This window comes from Canis lupus, chromosome 36 (assembly GCF_011100685.1).
Source record: "Canis lupus familiaris isolate Mischka breed German Shepherd chromosome 36, alternate assembly UU_Cfam_GSD_1.0, whole genome shotgun sequence".
In the NCBI taxonomy this organism is placed as follows: domain Eukaryota; kingdom Metazoa; phylum Chordata; class Mammalia; order Carnivora; family Canidae; genus Canis; species Canis lupus.
In genome coordinates this window covers 14,931,602-14,952,866 of record NC_049257.1, presented here as the reverse complement: position 1 = coordinate 14,952,866, position 21,265 = coordinate 14,931,602, and the positions used below count along the sequence as shown (strand labels likewise).

The following is a 21,265-nucleotide window of genomic DNA, read 5'->3' as shown; positions in this document are numbered from 1 at the left end:
TTTTAATCCTAATATACCTAATGGGCATATTTTTAAATGATTAGACTGTGCTTTACATTGCAAGATACATATATATGTAATTTGTTTATTTGTTTGGCTTTGCTTTTAAAGATTTCAACATCTTAAAAGAGTCTAACCATAGGTAAGCTTATAGATTTCATGCTCTGGAAGATGTATATTAAAACTATAACAATTTAGACTAAGGAAAAGTATAGCCATTGGTAATAATTTGTTCCATTATTCTCATTTTTGTTTTTAGTAGCCACAAACAGAAGAGAAAAACATCTAAAAGCAATTGCTTTTAAATGTTTAAAGGTCCAGAGTAATTTAGAAACGGAATGAAAATGAAAGGAATGAAAATGAGAGTTGAAAGCAGAGCTGAGTTTACTAGGATATTTCTGTCTTACACTGATGCTTACTGGGAAAGCTCCCGGCCGTCCCTGCAGCTCCTCTACTTCCTTTATGAGATCTTGGATGCTTTTGTTACTAGGACGTTGCCAAAGGTTACTTTCCACGTTGCTCCCAGGATAACAAGGAAGAACACTGTTAGCAAATTGCCTACAGAGAGGACAGGTGAATTCTCCTTTGTCCACGGAGAAGCCCTGAAGAACCTGGTCATTCTAAAAGATGAAATAAACATACAGATTTATAATGCACGCCTTTACAGAAAACAAAAATTTATACCATTACATTTTATAGTAAACAAATGAACCATGCCAAAAAAAAAGACATCTCTAATATATATCATAAAAACATAGTCTATTGATGTAATGAGCATTGGGTGTTATATGCAACTGATCAATCACTAAACTCTACCTCTGAAACTAATAATACACTATATGTTAATTGAATCTAAATTTAAAAAAAAGATGTTTCTTGAAAAAAAAAAAACCCATAAACAAAATCTCTCATTTGACTGTTGAAGCTTATCAAATCACTGCTTTCAACATGGCAATCATGCAACACTTGCCACCACCAAGAACTGCTTAAGTATCTTACTCTTTCCTTAGTATGAAACATTCAGATAACGATGCAAGTGATGCATAATAGGGATTCAAGATAAAGAATAACTTAAAAAGTAGGCCATATTACAGTGGATCACCTTCTCCTACCTCTATGCCCCTATTTCTACAAACTGTAGGTGACCAGTGGGAAGATTCAGTGCCCACGTTCTTTGATGGAGAATAGACAACTTTTGAGAATAAATCAAGCCTAAAAAATGTGATGTGTCTTTGTCTAACTGCCAAACACAACTGACTGGACTTCATGCAGTGAATCTGTTTAGGTTTAATGGATAGGGGAAAGATTTAGTACGAGTACTTAGAATGTAAGTGTGGTAGGAAAGGAATTAATTTAACATTCTTTCCTTTAAATGTTTCTGATAGTAAGAGGAGGAAACCAAATTTTTTAAACACAGATACATAAGCATATGTGCCTAGTAGGAAATTCTTGCTTATGAGAGACTGCTACATATGCTATCTAACCAGAGGATTTAAGGCAGGAATCCAGACTGTTATATTTGTTCCTTTCTTTTGCCTGACACCACCACAAACAGCCATTTTGCTCTTTTAGGCCATTATAATTGTGCAGTCCTAACCACTATATTGCTCTTTTTCCCAGCAGTCTCTTTCTTACTCTGCCACTAACCTAATGCTTTATCTCAGAGTATGTTTTAATGCGTTAATGTAAATGTGTGAATGCTACAATATGAACATTATTCCCAACAAGACAAAAATAATGAGGAGAAAAGGATACCAAGAGAAGAAAATCAATTTGCCTATGGTTACAAAGGTAATGACAATGTCAAGATGAATTTAAGTTTCCCCACTCTTAATTTAGTGCTCATTTCACAATATCTCAGATCTCAAATACATTAGCTAAAAGAATCAAGTTCTATTTTTTACTTTTTGACATTTATTTTTTTCCAGTTCTTAATAATGTAACACCACATCTTCTTAAATCCAATTCTACAAATATTTACTAAAGCTCCTATCATGTGTCAAACACTGTGCCAGGTGATAGCATAAAGTCTTAAGGTACTAATAATATAAAAGCAAACAGAAACAAATAAATTATAATAATTAATGTGAAAAATACAACAGAGAAGGCTTCTCAGAGACTTGGGAGCTAAGTTTCAAAGATATAGAAGAAGAGCATATAGAAGGTTGGGGTGATTGAAGGACATTCTATCATAAGCTCCCCTACAGCCTTAATTTTAAAGAATACTAGATCTCCCTCCTTGCCTTAACTGAAACTAGGATTTTTCCTCAAGCCTCCCCAGAAGCTTCCTCAGGTAGGCACTGCTCATTCTCCCACACCCTCACACCTCAGTATCCTTCTCATCTGCTGGCTTGAGATCTTTACTCTTGCATTCTCCCATCTTTGTGTCTCATGTCATCTAGGGATATTACCCTTTTTCCTTTCTTTTTACTGTCATCTACTGCCCTCAATCACTGATGACTTTGGTACCTAAATGACTTTTCCTCATAGCTCCAAGTCCTACCATCCTCCTATGTTACTTCAGCATATGTGGGGATAACCAATCTTACATCTTAGTCCATCAGCTCTTTGACTTCATTAGCTCCTATGGCACTGACCTCTATACTACTCTAGCACCTGTTACCATGACCACCCCCTTATACTAAAATGACCCCAAATTGTCCATATCTGAAAAGATTAAATCCAAACAGCTTACAGTCTGCCTGCCAATTCCTATCTCTTTTATGTTTTAGTTCCTCTCTTCTCTCCCAGTTTATCAAGCCTTTCCTATTCCGCCTATACACTGTGATGTACCACTTCAAAAACTCTTTGGTTAACACTTCTCATTCCCCCCTCCATCTGTCCTTCTATCATACATATCACATAAAATCTTCATATAAAATTAATCCATTGTATGACTTCTCCAATTCTGCACTCAAATTAAGTGTTGTTAAAGAAAACTGCAATAACTTCTTGCTACCAACTCTTTCCACCTCAACTGAACCCTGAATACTTCCTGGCAATCTTTCTCCAACATCCTATGAAGAATTCTCTCACTCAATTCCAAGGTAGTTTTTCCAAACTACCTCCTCACTTGTGAAGTCCCTTCACCTATTCCAGCCTTGCCCCCTTTACACTAGAAGCATAAGCTATACCTCCAGCCTCAAAAAGAAGAGAGTCATGACAGCTCCTTCAGCTTTCTGCTTTCTTCCACCCCAATATTTATTTACTTAATAAATCCCATTAAGTCCTTCTATCTACTTTCTTCCTTCTACTCTCTTTGCTAATATCTCCTAACTAGTCTCCCAATCATTCTGTTGCCACTATGACGCACCTAATGTGAGACTCTAATTCCCAATCAAAATCTTTCAGTAATCACAATTCTCTCTCATCTTGATTCCTTCCTCCTTCTTACACTCCACCTGCCATTTCTCACCAAGTCCAGAAGACTCTTCTTCTAAATATATTTCAAATCTCTAAGCTCTTCTTCATCTCCAGTGCAATAATTAAGCCCATGTCACTATCATCCTGTACCTCCCAAATATCATCACATTCTTTCTTACTCTACTGAAATCCCAGAATAATCCTCTACCATCTACACAACTGCCACAATGATCGTTCTGAAGATTTCATAACTCTGCTTAAAAGTCTTTTTTTTTTTTTTTTAATTTATGATAGTCACACAGGGAGAGAGAAAGAGAGGCAGAGACATAGGCAGAGGGAGAAGCAGGCTCCATGCACTGGGAGCCCGATGTGGGATTCGATCCTGGGTCTCCAGGATCGCGCCCTGGGCCAAAGACAGGCGCCAAACCGCTGCGCCACCCAGGGATCCCATGCTTAAAAGTCTTTAATGACTTTAATGGCTCTCTATAAAGAACCTATCTAAATAAAGTTCAAATTCCTTACATGAGCCACAAGGCCCTTAATGATCTGACCCCTAATTACTTTTCCAGTCTTATCTTTCATCACTCAAGCACCATACTTCATCAAATGTTCTGGTACTTGGCAGATGTTCCAATAAGATCTGTGTATACCTCATAACACTTAGCACATATATCACAATTGTCTATTTCTATCTCACGCAATGCATAGCAATCCCTTGGAAGAAAAGAACTGTGTCTTATTCATTGTTGAATCCTCAATGTCTATCACAGTATCTCAAACACTCTAGACATTAAGTAAATATTTGTTGAATGAACGATTGAATGAAGATGTGTGAAAAATGCATAATGTGTTTAAGGAACTATTAATTAGCTTATGCTGAGTTGATGAAAGATACAGCAGAAGCAACAGGCAAGCCAGATCATGAAGTATCTTGAAACCATTCAGAAAAGAGTGAACCATACCCCATCTGGAAGAATTCAGTAAAGGATTTTTAAGCCAATGACATAGATCATCAGATTTACATTTTAGAATGATCAATATAGTGAATAAGCTAGACTTGGAGCAAGGAAAATGATAAGAAAGCAACTGCAATAGTCAAGATGAGAGATGAAGAAATACACAAAAAGATAGAAGCAAGAGTAATGAGAGTGTAGTCAAGTGAGATTTAAAAGACAGAATCAGTAAAAAAAAAAAAAAAAAAAAAAAAAAAAAAAAAAAAAAGACAGAATCAGTATAATTTTCTAAGTGAATGAATGTGAGAGGGAAGGATAAAAAGGGAAAAAGTAGGAATCTACTGCTTCTGAGTTAGGAATTGGGGAACAGAGAAGGCCAGGCTTTTAGGAAGTTGAGCTGAGAACTGCATTGTCCCATGCAAGGTGACGGGCCACTGTGGTTCTGTGCTGGTGCATCTCATCCCTGCCCCCAGAGGCACTGGCATTGTCTCAGCCCCTGTGCCCAAGAAGCTACTGATGATGGCTGGTATTGACAACTGCTACACTTCGGCCAGGGGCTGCACTGCCACCCTGGGGAACTTTGCCAAGGCTACTTTTGATGCGACCTCCAAGACCTATAGCTATCTCACCCCTGATCTCTGGAAAGAGACTGTGTTCATCAAGTCTCCCTATCAGGAATTCACTGACCATCTTGTAAAGACCCACACCAGAGTCTCCGTGCAGAGGACCCAGGCTCCACACAGTTTTATACAAGAAAAATAAAAGTGAATTAAAGCTTATTAAAAAAAAAAACCACTCCCCTGCAGCTACAGGGGAATGCAAAGCCAAGGGAAGAAATTCAGAATGACAGGACCTGACTATCTTTATGAACTGAAAAGAAAGGTAACAACAGGCAGAAAAACTGAACATACAGAAGAAAAAGAGGTTACTTACTAATAGACCAAGGCCCCTGAGATGATGAAGAGAAAAGAATACTAGAACATCAACAGAAAAACTATTCCTGAACAGAAGAAGGAATATTACCTCAAAGAGTAGAAAAGAAAGGACTGACTGGGATGCAGACTCATTTAGCAGGGAATAGAGAAGCAAAGCAAGAAATTAAGCTTAGTATGTGACACAAAGCCACATGTTTTCTCCTGGTGACAAAGGAAGAGACAGAATCTAATGACAGGAAAGGGATCTTACAGTTTAGGTGAAGAGTCTGGGATAAGGTATGGAGTAGCTGCTGAAGACACTAGGAGAGGAAACTGATCAAAAACAGGAATTGAGGGATCCCTGGGTGGCGCAGCGGTTTAGCGCCTGCCTTTGGCCCAGGGCGTGATCCTGGAAACCAGGGATCGAATCCCACGTCGGGCTCCTGTGCATGGAGCCTGCTTCTTCCTCTGCCTATGTCTCTGCCTCTCTCTCTGTGTGACTATCATAAATAAATAAAAATTAAAAAAAAAAAAAAGGAAAAAAAAAACAGGAATTGATATGTAATATCTACAGTCGGTGACCCCAGTCTAAGCCACTACTATACAGGAAACTACAAGTTTACAGACATACCACTTCACTTAGTTTTATGATTTTTTCTGGCAGGGCTAGCTGCCTGGGTCTAAAATGAAGGCAGGATGATTAAATGACTGTTATTCAGAGCAGAACAGGCATAGTACAAAAAAGTGAGGCTAGGAAAGAACCAAGAACGCTAGGAAAAATGCAAAGGGGTTAAAGGACTAGAGATCTTGATGTCAGAAGCAAAACACACTAATGAGAATGAAAGTAAGAAAATCTGAAGAATTAATCAGATAATAAAATGATATGGTGGGATATTAGAGCTTTATATTTCAGAACTAGAGTAGCAAAGTTTAAAATTACTACCATGGAAATAATTTGCTAAAGTGAAGCAAAAAAATGAAATCCCTAAAGCCAAAGAGGTCAAGGAACTACAAGACTGGATAGCTCAAATGGTGATCAAAATTACCCAAGATGAGCTGGGATGTATATGCTGTAAAAATATTTAATACCTGGAAATATATATACATCTTTAAATTAACTTACCCGCAATGATTCCATGTAAGATTTATGACAATCTATATGTAACGTGTGGCCACAGGTTTGTACATAAACACCTCCTTCCCAGCCAATTGATACTGCCAAGAGACAAGAACTCTTAAAAAAAAAAAAAAAAGGCAAAATACAATTAATTTTAAAGAAATACAAACATATTTAAATTTTCCACATAAACCTCTGATTTCATATTTTTATACTAATGTGAACTTTATATTTTTGTGATAAAAAGTAACACCCGACTTGAGAGCCATAATGCAAATCTTTAAACTTGAAATACCATAAAGTTTTAGTTTCTAAATGTCTAGGCTCATAGTAAATGAGAATAATTATAAATTACACTTTCTTCACCTCATGAAATGTAAACTCTCAATATTATACTACAGTTCAGTGTAAACTATTCTTTTGTTGATTATTTTACCTGTTTTATGTGGTATTTAATTTCTCTGTGATATCTGACATTAAGAATTTCTTTCTTTTCTTTTAATTCCAGTATAGTTAACACAGTATTATATTAGTTTCGAGTGTACAATATAATGATTCAACAATTCCATACATCACTGGGTGCTCATCACGACAAGTGCTCATCACAAGTGCACACCTTAATCACCATCACCTATTTCAACCATCCCCACCCACTTCCTCTCGGTAACATTCTCTATAGTTAAGACACCATTTCTTAAGTTGTCCTGTCTCTCTTCTCTTTTTCCTTTGCTTGTTCTGCTTCTTAAATTCCACATGTGAGTAAAATCATATGGTATTGGTCTTTCTCTGACAGATTTATTTTGCTTAGCATTATACTCTCTAGCTTCATCCATGTTGCAAATGGCAAGATTTCATCCTTTTTTATGGCTGAAAGGGTTAGTATCCGAAATAAATAAAGAACTTATACAATTCAACACCCAAAAAACGAATAATCCAATTAAAAATGGGCAAAAGATATGAACAGACACTTCTCCAAAGAAGACATACAGATGGCCAACAGACACATGGAAAGATGCTCAACATCACCCATCATCAGGTAAATGCAAATCAGAAATACATTGATATCACCCCACACTTGTCAAAACAGCTAAAGTAAAAAACACAAGAAACCACAGGTGTTGGCAAGGATGTGGAAAAAAGGAACCCTCATGTACTTTTGGTGGAAATGCAAGCTGGTACAGCTGCTATGGAAAATAGCATGGAGTTTCCTCAAAAAGTTAAAAATAGAACTACCTTATGATCCAGGAATCACAATACTGGGTATATATCCCCAAAATACAAAACTTCTATTTCAAAGGGAAACGTGTTCCTATGTTTATAGAAGTATTATAATAATGAAAACAGCCGAACTGTCCATTGATACATCAATGGATAAAGACATGGTATATATATGCAATGGAATAACAACTTCTTTGTTAAAGTGCCTACTTTCCCCTGGTTTCCATAGTGCTACTGTCTTTTGATTTTCCTCTCATCTCTTTAAACCATTTGGTTTAGGCTTCCTTTTAAGACTCTCTTTTCTTCACCTGCGCCTTCAAAGCTTACATTTCTCAAGGTTCTATTTTTTTTCTGTTACTCTCTTCTTACTAAAACTATTCTCCCTGAATGATTTAATCAGTAAATTCAACTACCTTCCAAATTTTGATCACTTGCCTCAATAACAGATACAAATAATCAACTGTCAAACAGAAATCTCTAATTTGATGTCCCTCAGATAACATTTAAAAAGTGTCATGGGGCGCCTGGGTGGGTCACTCAGTTAAGCATTTGATTCTTGATTTTAGCACAGGTAATGATCTTAGTTAGGGTCCTAAGATTAAGCCCCATGTCGGGCTCCATACTCAGCTCAGAGTCTACTTAAGATTTTCTCCCTCTGCCCATGCCCCTAGTTGCACACGCAGCACTCTTTCTCTAAAATAAAGAAATAAAGCCTTTTAAAAATATTGTCATTTCTTTCATGAGTCTTTCTTTTCCTCTTGGTTTAAAAACTCCACAATCTAGTCACCAAATCAGAAAGCTAAGGGTTATTCTACATCACACTCTTTACTTCACACCACAGTATTAGATCCCAAACCATACAAAATCTATCTCCTAAATAACTGGTAATTTTGGCCTTCCTCTTCGTTCTCACTATAACATTCATGTCTGTATCATTTGTTGGGGGGTGGGGGGGATAGGTTCTTCAATAAAGTTTTTTTTTAAAGATGTACTTATTCTTTTTTTTTTTTTGTATTTATTCATTTGAGAGAGAGAGCGAGCGAGCATACACATGTGGCATGCAGGTGGGGTTGAAGGAATAAGAGAGAGAGAAAGAGAGAACCCCAAGCAGACTCCCCAGTCAGTGGGGAGTCCACATGGGGCTTGATCTCACAACCCTGAGAACATAACTTCAGCTGAAATCAAGACTCAGTCACCTAATCAACCAAGCCACCCAGGTGTCTCTTCAATAAAGTTTCTTAACTGGTCTCCCTGACTCCAATTTCTTCTCTGCATAATGCATCGCCCTCCATACATCTTTCTAGACTAAAATTTGGTCATAACCCCATAAGGGACCTTAACATTTATAAAGATTTAATATAATATGCAATAAGGAAGGGACCTAGATTATATAAGCAACTACAATACCCTTTTGAAATCTATTCTAAAAGTTAATTGCTTTTATCTCTTCTTTCTCTTACATCTTCAACTTCTCCTCTTCTTCTCTACTAATTCCTTCCCTTCACCATAAACAGGCTTAGACTTTTCCATCTAAAATAATTTTCTTTGAATTTTCATTTGGCCTCTGTCAAATAGCACTTGGGTCTGAACTTAAGTTTACCCTCTAGAGTCTGTAGTAAACACATGCCATGCCAAAACAATATTAGGAATGTGGTCTATCATGAATGAAAGCACTTGATGAAAGATTTGAAAGCCATTAAAATGGAGTACACCATTAAATTTTATTTTTATATTGGAATGAAATTTTTACATTATAATGTAAGATGACCAAATAATCTTTACACAATACACAAAATTCCAATGTTAAATCAAGACTCTTCATGAGTATCTGAAAGTTGAAAAATAATACACAGTGCAAAATGTCTTCCCAGTTGATTTAAGATGTGTAACAGCACAAATCAAATACTCACAGCAGGTGAGCTAGCTCCTATTGTTACAAATCAGAAAAGCAACAGGAGACCTGCTCATCTCTGTTTTACACTTTGGAGCCACTTGAAGTAGAAGCAGATTTAGATCATTTTAGAATGGTTGGTAGCCAGTTAATAACCAAGCTGCTCTCCTTGGTAATGTACTATAAAAATGTAATTAATCTTTCTTTTTAATAAAAGTAGTTAGTTTTTAAAACTAAATCAGGGGGCACCTGGGTGGCACAGTCAGTTGAGTGTCTGACTCTTGGCTCTCTGGCTTAGGTCATGATCTGAGTCTTGAGTTCAGGCCCCACATAGGGCTCTGTACTCGGCACGAAGTCTGCCTAAGATTTTCTTTCCCTCTCTCTCTCTCTGCCCCTTCTCCCCGCACTCTCCCTCAAATAAATAAATAAGTCTTAAAAAAAATAAAATAAAATCAGTACATCATCTATTTCGTATTTGAATCAGATAGGATTTTTTTTTTTTTTTTTTTTTTATGATAGTCACACAGAGAGAGAGAGAGAGAGAGAGAGGCAGAGACACAGGCAGAGACAGAAGCAGGCTCCATGCACCGGGAGCCCAACGTGGGATTCGATCCCGGATCTCCAGGATTGCGCCCTGGGCCAAAGGCAGGCGCCAAACCGCTGCACCACCCAGGGATCCCCAGATAGGATTTTTTAAAAAGGCAAGAAACATTGACTAACATGACACTAATATCTTAGGAAGTCCTCAACAATGTGCTCAGCACTGTGCTAGGAATTGCTTAACACTGAATCTTCACAACCTCAATATTTATTAAAACCTTACAAAAAAAAGAAAAAAAAAACTTAGAAAAAAGATATAAAGTTTACCAAGATCACACAGTTATAAACGGCAGAGCCCCAGTTCAAACCCAAGTCTGACTCCAAAGCTCAGGTTCTCTCCATACTGTGTCCTCTCTCTCATATCTAACACTCCCAGTTTCAGTAGCAGTACTGTCTTACATGACTAAAATTCTATAGGCCAACTCTGTAAAATGCATGGAACTGATGTGAAGAGAATAGAGTTTACACAGTTCAATTCTATAATCAAAATCAATGCCCATTAATAGTAACTCTTCTGCTGTATACAGTCTGCCTGCCTATGAAACTCTGGTACTCTATCCTAGAGTAATTCAGTAAGAAATTCAGTAAGCATCTCCAACACACATAGCACATGCTAAGCCCTGAGGGAACAATACAACCAATATAAGAATGGCCCTATACCTCTAGAGGAATACAGTCCAGGGAGCACGCCAGATATACTTAAAGAAACCACAATGAAAGTAAAAAAGTATTGTGTAAAAATATATATATATATATTTAAGAATAAAATCCCACAATCACTAACAGACAACACACAACAAAGATTCTGTCCAGTTCAGATTTCAGTTTACAGTTCTTTTTTTTTTAAGACCTTATTTATTTATTCATGAGAGACACAGAGAGAGAGAGGGGGGCATAGACACAGGCAGAGGGAGAAGAAGGCTTCATGTAGGGAGCCCGATGTGGGATTCGATCCTGGGTCTCCAGGATCAGGCCCTGGGCTGAAGGTGGCACTAAACTGCTGAGCCACCTGGCTCAGTTTACAGTGCTTACAAAAAAGATTTTTTTCTAGAAATGAGTAGCTATTCTGGCTGCTTTAAGAAAGAGATACCATACTCTTTCTCTTCTTTATTAGATCTCCCCTTCCCTCAAACTTATTTTGCTCCTAAGTTTGGGTTATATTTTCACTGAATCAAGCTGTTTTGCTTTTCTGTTTGGCTCTAAGATTCATCACTACTCATCTACTCTAAAGTGATTCAAAAATGACAAAATTAAAACCAGGATTATGGCAACAAAATAAAATCTAAATAAAGGTGGTAGTAAATTTCTGTAAAAGCAGAACTTAGCACAATTTCATCATTTTCTTCAAAATGAAGACATTTATTGGTCTATGATTAATAAGATAAATGCTGCAAAAAACTCAAAGAAACAATACAGAATAAAGAAAAAAGTATGAAAATGTGTGTATGTGTGCATAGGAATGCATTTATACATATACACTCATGGGCTTCTTTTTCCAAATAATAATAATTTCATTTTAGAGCCTCTGAAAATATATAGAAACATGGTCCTTATTACCTAATCCAAATTGCCTTCCAAGGCCTACCTAACCCGAGCCCTCTGAATGGTCTAGCTTGAATATTTAAAAACTACACCATAGGGCAGCCCAGGTGGCTCAGCGGTTTAGCGCCACCTTCAGCCCAGAGTGTGATCCTGGAGACCTGGGATCAAGTCTCATGTTGGGCTCCCTGCATGGAGCCTGCTTCTCCCTCTGCCTGTGTCTGTGCCTCTCTCTCTTTCTCTCTCTCTCTCTCATGAATAAATAAATAAAATCTTTTTAAAAATAAAATAAAATAAAAAATAAAAGCTACACCATATTTATACTGACCTTTATAATGTGTAAAGTGATCTAAAGAAATTTCTAACCTGGTGGGTTACTGTATGAAAGACCACATGAGCCCTATTTTATAGCGAGGAAATTGAGTCCTGGATTGTTAATCTGGCAAGTTTATATTGCTACCAGTTTTTCTCACCTAGCCCAGTTTTTCTCACCTAGAACTCTTTCTACACCACAATGCCTCCCTAACTAGAGTTAGTTAGGGATCATCTCCTCCAGAATCCTCCAGAATCCTTCTCCTCAGCATCATTACTAGGCCTGTTATTATTTATTCTAATTATTTTATCTTCCACCTCTCCTACTAGTTTCTTTCATTTAATCCAGTGCATTATGGACAAAAAGAATTGTATTTGGAAATTTATCGAGATATTCACCTCATATAACTAAAAATAATGTTTCATTTTGTATTTTAACTATTTTAACTTCTGATTATATGTGTTCTTAATTCAAAATACAGCAGATTCAAAAAACAACAGGTGAAAGGAAGCCCCATTTGATCATTTGATAATCCACTGATAAAATATTAAAAATGGTACAGAAATTTTACAAGGACGTTAACAATGCAAGTGCTATTAAATTAAGTTGATCTTCTAAGACTTCTGTTTACCTGAATGCTAGATAGTGTTCCTAGGTACAAAGAGTTGGGAAAAAACCTACGAAGTTTGAAAGAAACCATAGAAGCCATGAATTAAATCTGTCCCTCCTTTACATTTTAAAAGCATCATAATGAGATCTTATTGTATATCTTTAAATGAAAGTAAAAGAAGGTGGCAAAAATCTTCATAAAACATTTATGCCATATCTAAAAGTTTCCATGGAGTGAGTATCATTTCATTGAACTGAATGTATACAGCTCACAATAAACATTTAAAACATAACACTTATAACGTGAAATTTTTATTTATTAACAGATTTCCATTTGTTTACTATCCATACATTAACTTTTTTTCTAATAAACTTCAAGATTCTAAATCAGAATGACAATTTATAGAAGAAAAAATATAAAATAAAACTCTGGAGAGAAGTAACCAGCAATTTGGCAGACAAAAATACTATATGATAAACAGGATACTTACATCCTTAAAATAACGCTGTAATAATGAAAGTCTCACATCATGAACTGCTGCACATGTATCCCAAGGGTAAATCTGCTCCTCTTCAGTGATAGGCAATTTTTTTGGCTCAATGTTGTCACGACACTGCCCCAAAACTACATTAACAACAAAAAAATAAAACCTCATTAAATAACCTACCTGATTCAACATGATTCACCAAGAAAAGCTGTTATTTATCACAAGCTACACTAATTTTTCTATCAGAATATTTTTAAAGAAAAATTTAAGATCTTATATCAGGTATATGAATGTGGGCCCTAAGTTCTGAAGAGATTTACAGTAGCAGCAGAAAGAAGAAACAGAAGCAGGGAGATGCTAGCAACTAAAATAAAATTAGCTATGATGTATAATCCTCTTAATACAATGCTGGCTTTGATTTTGTTGAGGATTTCTACATATATATTCATCAGAGATACTAGTCTATCATTTTCCTTTCTTGTAATGTCTTTATATGGCTTTGGTATCAGGGTAAGGCTGTTATCATAGAATGAGTGAGTAAGTTAGAAAGTACTGACTTTTTTTTTTTTTTTTTAAGTTTGAGAAGGACTGATGTTAATTCTTTAAATGTTTGGTAGCATCATGAGTGAAGCTTTCTGGTCTTGGGCTTTATTTGTTGAGAAGTTTTTGATTTTTGATTCACTCTCTTAACCGGTTTAATGTCTGTTTAAATTCTTTATTTCCTCTTGAGTCAGTTTTGGTAGTTTCTTTTTTTTTTTTTTTAACTTTAATTTTTTATTATTTATTTATGATAGTCACACACAGAGAGAGAGAGAGAGGCAGAGACATAGGCAGAGAGAGAAGCAGGCTCCATGCTTGGGAGCCTGACGTGGGATTTGATCCCGGGTCTCCAGGATCGCGCCCTGGGCCAAAGGCAGGCGCCAAACCGCTGCGCCACCCAGGGATCCCAGTTTTGGTAGTTTCTATGTTTCTAGGAACTTACCTATTTCATCCAGGACATCAAATTCATTGACATAATATTGTTCATAATATTCTCTTACAGTCTTTTATTTCTTTAAGGACTGTGGTAATGTTCACCACTTTCATGTCTGATTTTAGTTATTTGTGTGTTTTTTTATTCTTGGCCAGTCAAGTTGTAAAACTGTCAATTTTGATGATACTTTCAAGAAACCAATTTTTGCTTTTCTGACTCTTTCTACTATTCTCCTATTCTCTATTTCATTTATGTATGCTCTAAGCTTTATTAATTCTTTCCATCTGCTACCTTAGGGTTTAGCTTGCTCTTCTTCTCTAGTTCCTTAAAGTGTAAATTTAGGTTATTGATTTAGGATCTTTGTCTTTAAGGTAAACATTTACATTATTATATAGCTATAAATTTCCTTCTGTGTACTATTTTTTCCTAGGTTTATTTCAAAGTATCTTCTAATTTCACTTGTAATCTCCTCTTGGACCCAGCAGTTGTTTGAGAATGTGTTATTTTAATTTCCATCTATTTGTGATTTTTCCAGTTTTCCTTTCATTACTGATTTCTAGTTTCATTCTATCATGATCAGAGAAGATACTTTGAATGATTTCAATCTTTTAAATGTATTACAACTTCGTTTGTGGCCTAATACATAGTCTATCTTGGAGAATGTTCCATGTACAATTGAGAAAAATGTGTATTCTACTTTTGTTGGATAAAGTGTTCTATGTAAATTTGCTGGATCTGTTTTATACTATTGTTACAATGGTTTTCTTATTTGTTTTTGTCTTTTGTTTTTTATTTAGAGATGGGGAGAAAGAGAAAGGTGGGAGAAAAGGCAGAAGGAGAGGGAGAAAGAGATTCCCAGGTTCCATATCCAACACAAGTCCAACATGGGGCTGGATCTCATAGTCCTGAGATCATGACCTGAGCCAAAACCAAGAATCAGGACACTTGACTGACTGTGCCACCCAGGTGCCCCTAAAGTGTTTTCTTTTTTTATCTTCTAGTTTAGTTTACTATCCATTATTTAAAATGGGGCACTGAAGTCTCAATTATTATTGTAAAACTACTTCTCTAGTTCTGTCAATTTTTACTTCATATATTTTGTGTCTTTGCTCTTTGGTATGTACTTTTTAAAATTATTTATTTATTAGAAAGAGAGCAAGCATGAGCAGGAGGGGCAGAGGGAGAGGGAGAGAGAATCCCACACTGAGTGTGGAGCCTGACACGGGGCCCAATCTCACAACCTGAGATCACAACCTGAGCCAAAACCAAGAATTGGACGGTAATCGATTGTACCAACCAGGCCCCCCTGTTTGGTATGTATTACGTCTTTTAAGAAAAAAAAAAAAAAAAGATGTTATTTATTTATTCATGATTTTTTAATCTATTCTGTCAGTTTCTGCCTTTGAATTGGAGAGTTGAATGCATTTATATTTCGAATAATTCTGCCATTTTGTTACTTCTATATGTTCCTCAATTTATTACTGCTTTCTTTTGTGATTAATTGAATATTCTAGTATACCATACTTATTCCCTTCTCATTTCTTTTTTAGTTTTTTCTTAATTGTTACCTTCATTCTCTAACAAGTTGGAAACACTAATATCAACTTCCAATATTCTACAAAAATTCTGCTCCTTTCTAGCTTCATCTCCCCTCCTTGCCCTTCATGTTTTTACCTGACGCTCTGCATTTTTCTACAAGAACACTGATATTTGGTTTAAAAATCTCAATCTGCAGTTCTTTCCAGATTCAGTTCCTTATTACATATTTTTTATTATATATATTTTTTTTAATTTTTATTTATTTATGATAGTCACAGAGAGAGAGAGAGGCAGAGACATAGGCAGAGGGAGAAGCAGGCTCCATGAACCGGGAGCCCGACGTGGGATTCGATCCCAGGTCTCCAGGATCACGCCCTGGGCCAAAGGCAGGCGCTAAACCGCTGCACCACCCAGGGATCCCTTATATATGTTTTTTAAAAGCACTAAGATTAACACACTATCTCAAATTTTGCAAAGACTGTGGTGATTAATAAAATGGAAAAGATTAATATTGCATCCTTCTATGGAGAACTGAAACTCTCATGTCAATAATATTTACAACAGGCATTCTACACAATAGTGAAATGGCATGTGAAGTAACACCTTTAGAACTTTATAGAACTGCTACAAGGCCCTTAACTTAAGCAGTGTTCTAAAGAGTTCCTATCAAAAGTCTCTAATTCAGCACAACTCAAGTGTTAAACTAATGGGAGAAATCACAGGATTTTCTTTAATGCATGGTTTCAAGATAGGCCAATAAAGAACCAGTGGCTATAATAAAGGTCTAGAGCAATAGGCATAACTAGCACCCAGACTGTGGTCTCTAAATACCATTTCCCAATAAAAGAAACTAGGGCTTCTTAGAGAAATGGCTGATTTCTGGACTAGAAAGGTGTAACTTGCCATGTCAGAAAATGTAAACTCCCAAGTCTATAAGTTTTGTCAAAACAAATGAAGAAATAGCTTGAAGATGCTCCCACTGAAGAAAGATGGAAAAATGTAATCATCAACAAGAAATTAATTGCAACAGATCATAATGATACCAAAAGTACTAATTAATTATTTTGAGAAGGTACTAAAGAACCACTACCTCAATACTTTGAGCACTACTAAATAAAGGGAAGAATATAGTATTTATACTGTCTTTCATGTATAATTTGGTTGCCCTGAAGTCAGGGCAACCAAAATAGTTGATAAAGTAGTTTTTTAAAGATTTTTTTTAATCTATTTATTCATGGGAGACACAGAGAGAGAGAGAGAGAGGCAGAGACATAGGCAGAGGGAGAAGAAGGCCCCATGCAGGGAGCCCGACGTGGGACTCGATCCCGAGACTCCAGGATCACAACATGAGCCGAAGGCAGATGCTTAACTGCTGAGCCACCCAGTCATCCCGTAATATTTCTTTTATAGACATATTTCAAGTAAAAAAAAAAACAAAAAAAATGGAAGATTTGTGATCTCTGATGAACTGATGAATCCAGGCAATAATCATCATTCACCACTAATATCTCAAAAAGAGAGAAAACATAGTAGACACAGGAACAAGTTAAATACCTTGGGGATGTACTCAGCAAAGTCCAAAATGTTCTTCAATGACCTAATTTCTTCAAAAACTAAAATGTATGGGAGTAGGAGGACCCCTACCTGAGAAAAGGGAGGAGGAAGAGAGGAGATGAAAAAGGAACTACTAATTAAAAGACTACAAGGAGACCCTACAACTATAAATTAATTAAGAAAAGTAAATAAGAAACAACTGGGGAATTATGAACACTGACTAGGTATTCCTAGGTGAGGAACTAGTTTATTTATCGGTGACTGTAGTTATGTTTAAAAAACAAGAACTTTCTTTTTAACTGAAAAAGTGAAATATTTACTAATGAAATGATGTCTGGAATGTGCTTCAATATAATTCAGAGTATGGGGGAAGATAAATAAGATAAGGTAAATAAGATTAGCCCAAGTTAGTCACTATTGAAGACTGATGGAGACATGGAAATTCATTTCACTAGTCTCTGTATTTCATTATGTGGTTAAAATGTTCCATATTCATACTCGCCATGATCAAATGGGATTTATTCCTGGGCTGCAAGGTGGTTCAATATCCACATATCAGCCAATTAATAAAAGAAATGATAACCATATGATTCTCCCAATAGATACAGAAAAAGCATCTGAAGAAAATAGCTTCCACTTTTTTTTTTTTAATAGCTTCCATTCTTGATGAGAATCCTCAACAAAACAGGGATAGAGGGAACATAGCTAAACATCATAAAGGCCATATACAAAAACAAAACAAAACAAACAACAAAAAAACCCACACAGCTAATATCATATTCAATAGGGAAAAAATGAGAGCTTTTCCCCTACAGTCAGGAACAAAACAGGAACATTCACTCTCCCTAATGTAATTTAATATAGTACTGGAAGTCCCAGCCTCAGCAATAAGACAACAAAGAGTAATAAAAGGCATCCAAATAGGCAGGAAAGAAATCAAGCTTTCACTACTGGCAGACAACATGATACTCTATGCAGAAAACCCAAAAAACTCCACCAAAAAAACTGCTAGAATACATGAATTTAGCAAAATCACAAGACACAAAATCAACATAAAGAAATCTGTTGCATTTGTGTGCACCAATAATGAAGCAGTAGAATGAGAAATCAAAGAATTAATTTCATTGTGATTGCACCAAAAATCGTTAACATATCTAGGAACAAACCTAACCAAAGAGGTATAAGATCTGTCCTCTGAAAACTATAGAACGCTTATGAAAGAAATTGAAGAGGACACAAAGAAATGAAAAAACATTCTATTGCTCATGGATTAGAACAACAAATATTGTTAAAATGTCTATACCACCTAAAGCAATCAACACATTTAATACAATCCCCATCAAAATACCAACAGCATTTTTCACAGGGCTAGAACCAACAATCCTAAAATTTGTACGGAACCACAAAAGACTTCAAACAGCCAAAGCAATCCTGAAAAAGAAAAGCAAAACTGGAAGCATCACAATTCTAGACTTCAAGCTGTATTACAAAGCTGTAGTCATCAAGACAGTAATGTATTGGCACAAAAATAGATACATACATCAATGGAACAGAAGAGAAAACCTGGAAATGGACCCACAACTATATGGTCAATTAATCTTCAACAAAGCAGGAAAGAAGATCCAGTGGGTAAAAGCCTCTTCAACAAATGATGCTGGGAAAACTGGACAGCAACATGCAAAACAATGAAACTGGACCACTTTCTTATATTACACACAAAAATAAATTCAAAATGGATTAAAGACCTAAATGTGAGACCTGAAACCATAAAAAATCCTAGAGGAAAACACAAGCAGTAACCTCTTCAACATTAGCTGTAGCAACTCCTTATTCAACACATCTCCTGAGACAAGGGAAACAAAAGCAAAAATGAATTATTGGGAACTCAACAAGATAAAAAGCTCTGCACACCAAAGGAAACAATCTATAAAACTAAAACGCAACTGATGGGATGGGAGAAGTTATTTGCAAATGACATTTGATAAAGGGCTAGTATCCAAATTCTATAAAGAACTTATCAAAATCAATACCCCAAAAACAAATAATCTGGTTAAGAAATGAGAAGACATGACTCAACATTTTCCCAAAGAAGATGTATACACAAATGGCCAACAGACACATGAAAAGATGCTCAATATCACTCATCATCAGGGAAATGCAAATCAAAACTACAATGCAATATCACCTCACACCTGTCAGAATGGCTGAAATGAACACCACAGGAAACAATGGGTATTGGTGAGGATGCAGAGAAAGAGGAAGTTTCTTACAGTATTGGTGGGAATGCAAACTGGTGGGGCCACTCTAGAAAACAGTCTGGAGGTTCCTAAAAAAGTTAAAAATAGAACTATCTTTCGACTCAGGAATTACACTACTAAGTATTTATTCAAAGGATACAAAAAATACTGATTCAAAGGGACACATTTATACCAGCATTAGCAACAACAGCCAAATTATGGAAAGAGCCCAAATGTCTGATGAATGGATAAAAAAGATGTGAGATATATATATATGATATACATATTATATAAGATATATATAATATACATATTATACATATGTGTATATATAAAACACACAATAGAATATTAGTCATCAAAAAGAATGAAATCTTGCCATTTGCAACAATGTGGAATGAGCTGTATAAGTACACCTGTCAGTCAGAGAAAGACAAATAGCATATAATTTCATTTATATGTGGAACTTAAGAGACAAAACAGATGAACATAGGGGAAGGGGAAAAATGAGAGAGGCAAACCATAAGAGACTCTTAACTATAGAGAACAAACTAAGAGTTGAATGGAGGGGAGGTAGGTGAAGAATGGACTAAATGCATGATGGGGATTAAGGAGGGCACTTGTTTTGCTAAGCAATGAGTATTATATGTAAGTGATGAATCCTTAAATTCTATTCCTGAAATTAACTTTACACCATATGTCAACTAACTGGAATTTAAATAAAAACTTGAAACAAAAAATAAATCAAAATGTTCCATATTCAAACATAAAATGATAAAAGAAAAAGAGAAGAGACAGATCAAAATAAAGAAAGATGTCACAAGTCAAGAAAAAGAAAGAGGGGTAAAATGCAAGATGTAAGTAGGTATGTGAGGCTCAGGAAGAAAGGAAGGAAACAGCCAGAGATTTCACCTACTACAGTTCCCAATTAAAATCATCCTTTAGATTTAACACTTTTAATGTTAGTTTCTTATTCATTTCTTCTATCTCTAAAAGATAATAGAGTTACATACAGTGGAATTATCCAATATTAATAAGTTTAGCTAGTGTACAAAATCGTAAAAGGGGATTAAATGAAGTGACAACTTGGTCAAAGCAACTTTAAAAATACAAATAAGGATTAAAACAACAAAAACAAAAACTCTGCCTTCATTCGGACAGAGATTTTGTTTTGTTTTCTTTCTTACTATGACAGTATCTGGCACCTAATTTCCCAATAAATATTTGTAGAATGAAATAAATAAGTAAATAAATAAACAAACAAACAAATAAATAAATGTATTTGGTGAAATTATAAAAAGTTAAGTGGCAATAATTTCATAAGCTAGTTTTGTCACAGTAGTAGAAAAGAAATATAGCTACAAAATCAGTCAATAAACCCACATATTTCCTTCTTATTTTTTTTAAAAAGATTTATTTATTTATTAGAGAGAGCTCACATATGCATGAGCTGGAGTTGCAGCGGGGGAGCAGGGTGAAGGGTAGTGGGGAATAGAGGGAGAGATTCCCCGCTGAGCACAGCGCTTGATCTCAAGACCCTGAGATCATGACCTGAGCCAAAGTCAAGAGTTGGACACAACCAATTGAGCCACCCAGGAGCCACACATATTTCCTTTTTAGTAGGCATTTCTGGTTTTGACAGCTCTACTCCATGTCCTATTCAATTGGGGTTTCCCAAATGAAATTTATTTTTAAGCAAGAAAAGAAACAAAAGGAGAAATTAATTTACAAGGCACCATATTAAACCCTTTCACCTATATTACAGTATTTAACCAACATAACAATCCTCTGAAGTCTATTATCTCTATAGTCATAAGAAAGCAACAAACTTGGCCAGATTATGTCAAGCAATACCTGTATTTGAACTCGGAGGGGGTCTCATATCTCTTTCCACTTTACTACACTAATTCAGAGAATAAACACCCTAGAAAAAAATGCTCAAGAGAAATGTGTAAGA

General features: G+C 35.8%; 1 protein-coding gene across 7 annotated transcripts in view; it reads right to left on the bottom strand.

The window, feature by feature from the left end:
- Window positions 1-21,265, bottom strand: part of UBR3 (ubiquitin protein ligase E3 component n-recognin 3) — a 225,737-nt gene that overhangs the window by 77,692 nt on the left and 126,780 nt on the right. For 5 of the 7 annotated variants that reach the window (XM_038584782.1, XM_038584785.1, XM_038584783.1 and 2 more), the window contains 3 exons: window positions 13,009-13,142; window positions 6,354-6,464; window positions 408-620 (listed from right to left, as the gene is read on the bottom strand). In XM_038584782.1, the coding sequence (XP_038440710.1) occupies window positions 408-620; window positions 6,354-6,464; window positions 13,009-13,142 (458 nt within the window). The remainder of the gene's footprint in view (window positions 1-407; window positions 621-6,353; window positions 6,465-13,008; window positions 13,143-21,265) is intronic. The other 2 variants (XM_038584784.1, XM_038584786.1) reach the window with 1 other exon arrangement.